At 38.7% G+C, this 12664-nt stretch overlaps 1 protein-coding gene across 1 annotated transcript in view; it reads left to right on the top strand.

Annotated features, from left to right (window-relative positions):
• fah (fumarylacetoacetate hydrolase (fumarylacetoacetase)) overlaps nt 1–12664 on the top strand; it is a 28704-nt gene that overhangs the window by 4748 nt on the left and 11292 nt on the right. The window contains exons 5-10 of the mRNA XM_044209703.1: nt 1312–1402; nt 3791–3888; nt 6236–6288; nt 6783–6882; nt 8554–8684; nt 10212–10287. Coding sequence (XP_044065638.1) covers nt 1312–1402; nt 3791–3888; nt 6236–6288; nt 6783–6882; nt 8554–8684; nt 10212–10287 — 549 coding nt within the window. The remainder of the gene's footprint in view (nt 1–1311; nt 1403–3790; nt 3889–6235; nt 6289–6782; nt 6883–8553; nt 8685–10211; nt 10288–12664) is intronic.

Here is a 12664-nt window from a genome sequence, read left to right as displayed (position 1 = left end):
CACAAACTGTTGACACAAAGTTGGAAGACTACTATTGTCCAAAATATCATTGTATGCTGTATGCTTTAAGATTTACCTTCGTTGGAACAGAGGCACACATCAGGAAAAACAGACCCAGACCAAAAGTACACTGAAGTATGTAAACAAATTGCTCCCAAGGGCTGTGCCTTCGGTGTGTGAATGGTTTACTTTCCTTGAACTGATGGCATCTGCCATCAGTGTATGAATGGGATGAATGTGATATGTAGTTGAAGCACTTTGAGTATTCAGAAAAGACTAGAAAGGCTCTATATTAGTACAGTCCATTTACCATTTACCATATGCAAATGCAGGGAATAGCATTCACATAGTTAAGTGGATTTGAGCACCAGGAGGCACTGTTTAACAACATATTACATTTCTAGTACTGAATGACATTTTTAAAGTACACGGATGATATGGCCCTGACTGGCACCAATGCTTAGTCTGAATCAGGTAGTAAACTACCTGGTCTGGACATTTCGGGAAAGCTCCCTCGAGCTCAACATCACCAAGACCAAGGAGCTGTGCTGTGGGAGCAGAGAGAAACCAGGCTCACAACAACCACCTCTTTTCCAACCCCTCAGTATTGAAGGCCAACTAGAACAAGTACAATCATTTAAATACCTTTTGACGGAGTTAGACACCTCCTTGTCCTTTTCCCAACACACCGACTTGGTGAACAAGAAAGCCCAGCAGCGGCTCCACCTGCGTAAGAAGCTCAGACTTTTAATGACAGCAAGGACATTTCAACCCTGGTTTACAGGTCACAAATTGAATCTATACTCACCTTCAACATTTCATCCTGGTACAACACCCTCACCACCAAACACAAAACAAAACTCTCCCGCATAACTAATCAGGCCAGCAAAATAATTGGTTCACCCCAAACTCCCCTCACTGAACTGTACACCGGGTCAGTAATCAGGAAAGCCACTCTGATCAAGCAGGACCCCTCTCACCCCCTCCACCAATTCTTCCAGTTACTGCCATCAGGTTGATGCTACAAATGCGATCATCACCCTGAACAGATAAAAATAGGCACTGTACTCTGACCTGTTTAACACTGTTCTTGTCAGTTGTACTGTAGTTTCAACAGTTTTAGTCCTATTCTACGTGTGTGTGTGTTTTTTAAAAATGTGTTTTAAAATTAGCATTTTTTTGTTCAGCCTTGTCAAAGTAATATTTCTGTTACTTTGTGACAGTCAATAAAACTAACTTATCTTATCTAGGCAATAGATGTGAATATTTTAGCCTGTTCCTCTTATGAACTCTCCTCTCTGTTTTTCACAGGTGATTACACCGACTTCTACTCCTCCAGAGATCATGCTACCAACGTTGGCATCATGTTCCGGGGGAAGGAGAATGCTCTGATGCCAAACTGGTAAACTATCAATCAAACCAGCAGTAGGTACTAACAGCTGTTGATAGAATGAACAGAAGGCTTACTGAAAGGCCTTGATACATTCCCAGTGTTGGGGCAGATTTTGAGAGCCAACTTGAAGCAAATTGTTCAAGGCTCTCTGCAAACAGTGATATGTGAAGGGACACTACAAGGTTTCTGTAATTAATTTGGGCCTCAGAGCGTCTGTGCATTTAAACACTGCAGCAGGGCTCTGGGAATATCCCTGCAGCACGCCTCAGTCCCACAGCACAGACAGCCTTCATTTCTTAGATTTAATCCAAAATGCTGTGGACCTAAAAAGATCCGAATACAGAGAGAACAGCAACACTGACAGCAGCACTATGTGTAGAATTGTCACTATAGCATTATTATTATTATTATTATTGTTATTATTATTATTCTAATGGCACAAATTTTTGTTTCAAGTTTGCCTCAGTGTCTTTTTTGAAACTATCACTGGGGACACCAAAGTTGAAAAAATTTAAACTGTGCAGACCTGTCCCAGACGACCTGAGAAAGCTGGATGGTTCATAACGTAGCAGAAGATCAGAAATGTATTTTGGCCCTAAACCATTAAGTGTTTTATAAACCAAGAGTAGTATTTTGAAATAAATTCTTTGACTGACAGGAAGCCAGTGTAAAGACCTCAGAACCGGAGTGATGTGATCCACTTTCTTGGTCTTATTAAAGACGCAAGCAGCAGCGTTCTGAATCAGCTGCAGGTGTCTGTGATTGATATTTTAGGGAGACCTGTAAAGACACCGTTACAGTACTCGAGTCTGCTGAAGATAAATGCATGGACAAATTTTTTCAAATCCTAATTTATTCAATGCACTTACTCAGCGCTTGGATTGGACCATAGTCCCCTGGTGACATTATTATGTAAATTTGTGTGGCCTTCATAATTATGGAAACATATTTTATTGGTTTCCATAATCTAAGCTGGTGGGAGCATATAGATGTTAAACAGAAGAGGCCCCAGAATGAAGCCTTGGGGAACTCCACATGTAATTTTTGTCCCCTCAGATGTGTAATTACCTACAAAGTAGTCCCTGTCCTTTAAGTAGGATTCAAACCAGTTTAATACTGTGCCAGAAAAGTCCCACCCAGTTTTCCAGTCGGTTTAGTAATCCAATAATACCAAGACTGAAATTCTGCCACTGTCTGTGTTTAAGTGGATGTCAATGAAGACTTTAACAAGAGCAGTCTCAGTGCTATGGTGTGGTCGAAAATCTGACTGGAAGACATCAAAACAGCTGTTTAATGCCAAGATAAATAGAAACATAATCCTTCTTATCTTCATATATCTATACTTTTACACTTTAACATGGTAAAAGACATCAATTAATTAATGACACACAGAGATCAATTCATCAAACTTGCTGTTGTTGGTGACACTTCATTTAATTAACCATTAACATTACCACTCTGTCACTAACTGTCTGCGACTCACAGTGCAAAAGTAGGTCCACTTGATTACTATTCCAGCGTACGCTGATGTCGCATCTGCTGGGAGGAGTTGATTCGCGCCGCAACGTTAACATTTATAAAATTGTTGTGTGGCATGAGAGCATGTGAAAAGTTTCCGTTGCGTGAGTCTCACGGTGAATGCATGAGAGTTGGCAGCCTTGACACAGTTAGTGACTAGCTGGTGAATGTAGTGGAGCATTTAGCAGCTAAAGAGCCAGGTATTTCCCTCAGGAGTTGATAGAGACAAAAAACAGACCTCAAAGAGAGTGAATATTGGACTTAGATTTGACAGGTAACCAGAAACACGACCCCAAATTAATGAAAATGTTGCTCCGTAACTGCTGGATGTGTAATTAAGCAACTGTTTGCTAACAAGTTCTCCATATCAACTTAAAAGGTGATGAAATGTCAGTGTTGTGGCCATAAAATCTCTTGCAATCTCTTATTTACTTACATCAGTAACTTTCCATCTTTGACTCTTAGCACTCATTGCTGTCACATTTCTGTACTTCACTTTTAAGTATATCATTTTCTTTTAGTAGCATAAAGGAAACTACAAAACAAAATCTTATTGTACAGTCCTGTGTTGTAAAATGATCAATAAATCTATCTTGTATCTTGTAAGAGATCACCTGGGCACATTTTACGTGGTGCTCTTTTTGTCTTGTCATCGTTATTGTAATGCAACTGAACTGAATAGTTTTACAAATGACTGTATGCTTTTTGTCTATCATAACAAATTAAAAAAAATATCATCACTGTTCAGTGAAATTTAGTGAAATATACACAATTTGTATACTGATCTCAGTGATCTAGGCACAGCGGCCCATGTACAAACTGAACTTTATTTTCCCACTGTGGACACTGTTGTACTAACATGGGTATTGTTTTATGCAGGTTGAGGCTTCCAGTGGGATACCATGGTAGAGCATCATCAGTGATTGTTTCTGGGACCTCCATCCGCCGTCCCTCAGGCCAGATGAGACCTGACCAGAGTAAGATTCTTACGTTCACCAGTGTATGGCTCTATTATTCATATCATTTATTTCTTGTCACTCAAATTAAAACTTTGCTTATCACATAGGATTAAAAGTTTGTTACAAACACATCTTCAAGACTGGTGATTACATTCTTGCTAACCTTAAAATTGTTCTCCACCGCATTGCATTCCTATAACACTGTCGGACTCACGATGGACAGTTTCAAAAACAAAAGGATAAAAATCGATGTCACAGAACTAGAGATATGGTTATTTTTTATACCACACATTCTTCTTCCTTGTCAAAACCTGGCGCCTACATTACCCAGAATGCAACTCAACTTCCGACAGTTCAGTTGGAGATTTGGGTGTGTTGTGCTAGTAGTAGCTAATGAAGCCTCGAGCCTCTATAGCCTCAAGCAAAGAAGAGTAGGCTACAGGGTTCTGGTAAACATGCTTCTTTCTAACTCTACACTCCCAGATTTTGTTTCATTTTCAAACATGTTGTCTTCAGCCACTGCTGCAGGTGACATCACTTGAGGCAATTTATCAGATTTCACGCAGGTCCTTCTAGAGCCACAAGATGCTTTATACACTTTTTTAAATAAATAGGATTTAAACCAGCTTAGTGTGGTTCCTTTAAAGGGGCAATATGTAAAATTTGGCCAGAACTTTATTATAAAACGTTAAAAAAAAAAACCTTATCAACAGAATGTAAAGAAGTAAGTTCTGATGTTATGTCGATGACGTCAGTGTATTGTGTTGCAGAGATATCTACTGAAATTAGCATGCTAACCTGCTAGCCCCTTCCTCGTTCTGGCCCATCCTGTGTTGTTGTGCCTCAAAGGGCGAGTTAGATGTGAATAATATCCTGGTTCTACACGCTGTCACTGCGTCTTATGCCCGAACTTCCTCTCGCTGCTCGCTTGACAACTCTCCTGTCCTCACCTGAACGTGCAGTGTCTCTGTCAGCTGCGAGTCCTGGTCAGAGCCACTGTAAATCACGCTATTGTATTCCCTGTCATCAAAACGGCCTCCGTTGGTCTCGGAGGCTTTGTTCGGTCCCGGTCTGGCCGTGTTCACCGGGAGGCTGCTGACCCCGGTTCCGGTGTCTGCTCACCCATCTCTGGTTCTGTCATTCTGGGCTCAGTCAGCTTATAGAACCTAACTAACTAATGGCAGTTAGCAGCAGTTATGACCTGATATGTTATATGCTGCCCCCTGTTTTTATGGAGTATGAATTTGACAGTTGGAGAGTAATTCTAAGTCTAAATTCTTACATATTGCCCCTATTGCCAATTAAATATTCCAGTCTCTGTAATAGGATGTGTTGGTCAATGGTGTTGAATGCAGCACTAAGATCTAACAAGACAAGTACAGAGACAAGTCAATTATCTGATGCAGTTAGAATGTCATTTTTAATTTTCACCAGTGCTGTCTCTGTGCTATGATGCACTCTAAATCCTGACTGAAAATCCTCAAATAAATTATTGTTATGTAGAAAGTTACACAACTAATTGGTGACTGCTTTCTCAAGGATCTTAGAATGAAAGGGAGGATTAGATATAGGTCTATAGTTGGCTGAAACCTCTGGATTAAGAGTGGGCTTTTTAAGAAGCGGTTTACAGCTAATTTAAAGGACTGTTGGACATAGCCTGTTAATAAAGACAGATTGATCATATCTAGTTAGGCCTAACACAATAATTACGTTATCAACTTATCGTATGAAATATACGATATCGACTTATCGTATATGGACATGACCTCGATAATTTTTGCTGACCTCAATATTGTCCACTGTGTTTAAATGCTTTTTTTTTTTACATAAGAATGTCACCAACATTTTAGCCAATATGATGCCAGAATAAACAGCAGGGTTGTCCCTACCATTGCCTGCTAAGTAATGAATGACTCTATAGCCTACCCCTGTGCCAAATTTAATAAAAGTGCAATTTTTGACCTTCATTATTTTAGTTTTGTGTCTATATGTTGTATATTCTCACATTCATTTGTGTTTGCTCATATTACCACACAGCAAACCTGGAGTGAGGTAGTATTCCAGCAGCCCAGCAGGGCCCCCAACAAGTTTTATCTGGACCTAGTTATAATACTGTATGTCAATGTTGTGTTTACTGCTTGTTCCACTGCCTGCAAAAAATAAAAATAAATTAATGCAGCTTTAACCCCTAAATTTAATAGTTTACCTTGTATGAACCTGCTTTTTTTGCCCCAAAATTATGAAGCAAATCTCCATGATGTCGCTATTTGAACAGATTTTGGTCAACAGTGTGAATAATGTAAGTACACAGAGTTAAACCTCTTACAGCTGATGATAACCATGTTTGCCTTTTCCTTTCTCTTAGCGAAACCTCCAGTGTTTGGCCCGTCTAAGCAGTTGGACATTGAGCTGGAGATGGTGATTACAGTGTTTACTTGATCTAATCACCTGTATGTTTGTAATGTTTGAATAGATGTTGACATATGGGGCGGCTGTGGCTTGGTGGTGGAGCGGATCATCTATCAATCGGAAGGTTGGCGGCTCGATCTGGCTTCCCCTAGCCTACGTGTCGAAGTGTCCTTGGGCAAGATACTGAACCCCAAATTACTCCCGAGGGCTGTGCCATTGGGGTGTGAGTGTGTGTGACTGAGTAGGTTTCTTTATTCTGATGAGCAGTTGGCAACTGCCATCAGTGTGTGAATGGGGTGAATGTGATTTGTTGTGTGAAGCACTTTGAGTGGTCAGAAGACTAGAAAGGCACTATACAAATACAGTCCATTTACCATAACTTCATTTCAGCATCTGAGTTGCCCTTCTCTGTTTCCTTTTGTTAGTCTGTGTGATATTCAATATTCCACAATAGCATACATCAGTATTTCACTGCTTTTATATTTCTTCTTTACCCTGATTAGGCCTTCTTTGTTGGAGGGGGGAATCAGCTCGGGGAGCCCATTCCCATCAAGAAAGCCCATGAACACATCTTTGGCATGGTACTCATGAATGACTGGAGTGGTAAGAGTCTCTGCACAACACAAAAAAGCCTTATGGAGGTGCTTGTTGGAATCAAGTTGGAACAATATTGGAAGTTTTAAGTAAAGAATCATTATTGTGTTAATTATTACTATGAGCAAACAAAACACACATTCATAGTATTTATATATGTAAATTAAACACATTTTGCATGTGTGTTCCTAGGATTAGGTTTAAAATGCCAACCGATTTGTGGTAGCACAAATGATGCCTGCATGGCTCATTGAGTACAGATGACTGTCACTGACGGACTGTTTTTTGTTCTGAGAAATGATCTGTCACTGTCCCAAACACTATACTTTGAATTGAAACTGTTCTTCATATTATTACCAGTCCCAATCCAACTATCCATATGATTCTGTGACTGTACATACAGTAGCCTTCCAATTCCCAATTTTCATTACAGGAGCCAATTTTAATTAAAACTAGACCTGCAAGCAGGTATATTGTGATCCTGGCACTGGAAGCAACTCAGAGCCAAAAGCTCAGAGACTCACATGGTTTAATGTGCATTTGTTTGACAGGCTCAGATGCCCTCCTGTAGTACACACTGCCAAGATATGTTCCTTGGACCACAAGGCCTATCTGAGTCTGCACCAAACTTTTACTCAGTGAACCACTTTGCAGCCTATTCATGAGTGTTTCAGTATCTCCTAATTTAAATAAAAATGAATATAGTAAGTTATTTTTTCCATTCACTGATTTGTTGTGAAACTGGACCACAGTGTGATGGCAGATGAGTATTTATTGTCTCCAAACTAGAATTATATAATATTGATTAGAATGGAATGTGTTTATACAATAGTATGAGCACTAATTTAACACAAAAGTTATGAGTTTAATGTTGTAAAACAATGAAACAAATTTAATGAGACTGAAAGGAACAGATACAAATTTTTGAATGAAGTAGAAGCAATAGCAGATTATTTAATATGAATCAACAAATTACAACAATGAATCAATGGTAGAAGATGAAAATAACCTACACTAACCTTTCCTAACCAACAGAAAGAATAATGCACTAAAATACACATTAGCATCAAAGATTATGCAAGAAAACTGAAAGTGTTTTGTTGTTACGAGCCTGGGTCTTGTGAACTGTTGTATCTGTTGAAAAGCAGAGGCTAATGCTTGTTGGAGACTGGATAGGTTGCAGATATGCACTTACAAGAATTACCTTGGGTGGATGTAAAACGTACCTTAGGCAAAGGTACAGACTGAACAGATGTGGCTACTAGGTTTGTCTTGAATTTTAGAAATGCCTCTTGAAATAATGTTGTAATGATTACAACAAAATAGAATATTTTTCTATTCCTATATAAATATTATGATTGAGACATTGCACCTGTCACTTACCACAGGAACAGATTTTAATTAAATACATGTCCCTGTTTTCCTAGCATCATGTAATGCTTTGTATCTGCAAGGTAATGGGAAATTTGTGTCAAAATGTTTATCGTGTGCATTTTTTTGTTTACCTTGCTTAGAACAAAGGTTCAAGTCGCCACAATTCTTGGTCTCCTGGTTGTTTAGATTCTACTTTTTGTTCTATGATACCAAACTTTTTTGACTCCTTGTTATTGCCTGATAGCTGCTACCATTACAGGACCCTAACCTGCCTACTTATGCAGTAATATTTGTATTCATTCTCAGCCAGGGACATCCAGGCATGGGAGTATGTACCTCTGGGTCCTTTCCTGGGGAAGAACTTCGGGACAACCATCTCACCCTGGGTCGTCCCCATGGAGGCGCTGTTACCCTTTGCAGAGCCCAACCCCATCCAGGTTAGAACAAGGGTCACAACTTACACCAGTGAAGATAAGTGTCCAATGGTGACCCTGAATTCCAAGTCACCAGTTAAATTCTGTATTGAGTCATCAGACCATGACGTGGAACCACTTCGTGTAACTACCCACCCAAACTGCTTGTAGGCCTCACTTTATTTGTGTTGTCAGAATGGGTTGACTTTTATATTTGAGACCTTTGCATTGGCTATTACATGCCAGTCACAAACCTAAGTCGTTTATAGTTTAAGTCTTAAATAAAAGCAACCTTATGGAAGTTTTGAAGCCATTTCCATAATCCTCAGTCACTCTTCTTAAGTGTCATTCGATCAATTATGTAATTTTTAATGCAAAGTTGACATTGTTTGAGATGTCTTTGTTATGACAACATAACCTGTCATAAACATGCCATAGCAGGCCTAATCAAACCTTATCAAGCCTTATCAAACTTAAAGAAACTATTTAGCTTTATGTGTTAACACTACATTATACTATCATATATGGTTGGTTTTGACATTGGCTGTCATGAGACCATTATAATTGTGTCATGAATAATTCCCTTGATCTCACCTACATTGCACATTGTAAAGCTAAATAGTTTCTAAGTTTTTAGGATAGCACCATGAATTTTAATTTCATTGTCAAATAATAAAGAGTACTTTTTAAAATAATAATGATATATAATCATGTAGTCTTATACAATTATATTTAATAACATATAATCATATAGTCCATAAAATCTAAAACATCTAAATGAAAATGATCAAGTCACAGATCGTTTACCCAAATCATTATTCCAAAGCAAACGATACTATATTCACTTCTCAATGCTATCCAACAACCAAACAAACATAAAAGGCACAAGTTCAAATTTGATTCACATTACCTTTACTGGAAATTTGAAGTCTGTGTCCCAATGTTTCACAAAGTCAGACAGGCAGCTCAAGATGGAAACAATGGGGGAACAGAAACATTTCTGCCTGCTGCAGCGCTTCTTCCCTTCAGTTTCTTCCTTCCATTTTTCTCTTAAATATTTCCACTTCTGCAAACACACACTTTATTTTTTTCACCAATTGTTGCACCTTGGATTGTCTTTATATTGTTGTATAATGTGGGTAGCGACGGATCTCTACACTCAACCTCTCTTCAAATACAGCGTCCATTTTGGCTTTCCAGTGCATGCGCAGTTGGTGCCCTCACAAATCACAAAAAATTGGAGGTACGCTTTTATCAGCACAGAGCCTACGCGTACACCCTCTAATGACGAAATTTACATCACGTGGAGCCTCACGTACTCGCGGACGTCAAAAGTATAAATTTGGCATAAGACATACACATCTGTATATCTATACATAAACCCCTACTGATTTAGAGAACCACATGGCATTTCCTCTATTGCCACCCTTAGGACAAACATTTCATTTTTGTCTCACTAGTGTTAAGGATTTAAGAATAGAAAAGCTTTTTTTCTTAGAGCCTCTCTTTTTTTTCTTGTTCATTTTGTTTCTGTTTCTTCTCTTCCTGCAGGATCCAGAGCCCCTCCCCTACTTGCAACACCATGATGCTTACACTTTCAACATTAACCTATTTGTGTCACTAAAAGGTACTGTACACAATTGTAATGGTTTTACTGTGTACTTGTGTAGTGAGAGTTAGAAAATTTAAATACTCAAGTAAAGTACAAGTACCTGGGACTTCCGGTAAGATGGCGGACTGAATGGTTGCTTAATTGCTAGCTCGCTCATGTCGGTAGAAATAAACCCACCCAATCTATGTAACTCAATATACAAATGCTATAAAACCTAGAGATGAGTGGGAATAATAAACACAGAAACAGGAAAAACAATAAACAGTTAAACAAAGCTCAAGAGCAGTAAACACGAGGACAATGTAGTGGGTAAAATGGACCAATATGACCACACTGAGGCACTGCAAGCTGAACTAGCTAACATTCGCAGAGACATAAGAGATCTCAAACAGGAACTCTGAGACGAGTTGACAATATTCAAAGACAAAACAAGAAATAGCTAGTCTCAGTCAAGACATTGACTGTAAACTCACAGAAAGTAACAGAGAATTACAGGAGCAAAAGGTGAGCATAACCGAAGCCAGGCACAGCGGAGTCAGAGGCAAGTGACTCACTAATGAAGATAATAAACCAGACACGCCAGATGCAAGACAAAATAACTAACCTTGAAGCGAGATCACGGAGAAATAATATCCGTATTTTCAGTTTACCTGAGGACACTGAAGGAATCTCTACTTCCAACTACCTGAACCAATTCTTAAAAATAGAACTGGAGCTACCTGAAGGAGCCAACCTACTTATCCAACACACCCACAGAGCCCTCACACAAAAATGACTACCCCACTGAAATTGTCCAGAAATGCAGAACATACCTGGACATCAAGAAGAACAAGAACATACCGAACAAGGATGCTGAATGAATGGAAGGGTGGATTCGTGGAGCTCTGGGATGGCAACAAGTGAAAGACAGCAATCCAAACCGGGACACAGCACAACGAGCGAGGGGAAAAAAAAATGCAAGAATACTAAAGGAGATTCTTAAGTGAATAATTTGCCAGTGGAAAGAGGTAACATAGCTCAAAGACAAAACACTGATGTGGGTAAAACTCCAGTGAATAAGTAATCATATGGCCATCTCTCAGGATATAGAATCAATATTTCTAAAACACAGATTCTAACACACAATTATATACCATTAAAAGTAATCCGAGAATCCTACGACCTTAATTGGAATCTAAGATCAATTAAATATTTGGGTGTGACAATCACGAAAAACCTTTCTGAACTCTCTCTCTCTCTCTCCCCCTTTTCCCCCTCAAAACCTAACACAGCAGCGGGGGCTGGCCGCCCACCATTGAGTCTGGTTCTGTCCAAAGTTTCTGCCTCTTAAAGGAATTTTTTTCTTGCCGCTGTCGCCAAATGCTTGCTCATGGTAGGATTTGTTGGGTCTCTGTAAATAATATTATAAAGAATACAGTCTAGACCTGCTCTATAGGAAAAGTGCAATGAGATAAATATATATAAATAAATAAATAAATAAATATATAAATAAAATTGAATTGAATTGAAACACTACACATTACAACAAATTAAATCAAGAATTTCAAAAGCATATTGAAAGGCGATCTACCTTACCACTAGATTTTAATTCACCATCAAAATGAATGTGTTACCCAGATTTTTTTTTTTACTTGTTTCAGTCTCAACCTGGGATTTATTTATTTATAATTTGGGACAGAATAATATCTAGGTTCGTCTGTGGGGGGCAGAAGACCTAGAGTTAGATATGAAACTCTCTGGCTACCCAAAAATAGAGGTGGTATGGGTCTTCCATCAACTTCCTCAACTGAGGCCTGTTTATTGTTGGTGCAGGCCAGAATTTGGAGCAAAGTGGAAAGACAGGAAAAGAAGTAAACCAATAACCAAATCAAAATATGATTCGAGATAAAAATGTACATAGATAGCTAATGATAGTAATTTCAAACTAGCTCAATATGACCAAGGATTTAAGCAATGGGCAGCAAAAGGAATAACAGCTTGGTGTGTTTTGGAAAAAAGGAGAGCTGGAGAGTTTCCAAAATCTGAGAGAAAAGTATGACTTGGGGACACATGAATTCTACAGATACCTTCAACTAAGGGATCCCTCCAGGGAAGTAAATGGTGTCATCAAAATCATAATCAAAGCATATTAGAAAAGTAACATAAGAATAATTTCAGCATTATATCAAGGTTTGAACAATAATGATAAGCACTCAACTAATTATATAAAGGAAAAATTCTTGGAATTTCTCTGACGAAAGGGTAATGGGAAGCGATAGATATTTGGTTAAAATACTTCTAGTAGCAAGCAAAAAAGCTATTACCAGGAATTGGGGAAAGGTGGCACCACCGAAAAAGGACCGATGGCTAAAAATTGTTGAAGAAATCTTTTTAAATAAAAAACTGATTCATG

The sequence above is a fragment of the Siniperca chuatsi genome, linkage group LG1 (genome assembly GCF_020085105.1).
Source record: "Siniperca chuatsi isolate FFG_IHB_CAS linkage group LG1, ASM2008510v1, whole genome shotgun sequence".
In the NCBI taxonomy this organism is placed as follows: domain Eukaryota; kingdom Metazoa; phylum Chordata; class Actinopteri; order Centrarchiformes; family Sinipercidae; genus Siniperca; species Siniperca chuatsi.
Note: the sequence above shows the minus strand (reverse complement) of the source record. Positions and strands in the feature narration are given on the sequence as shown.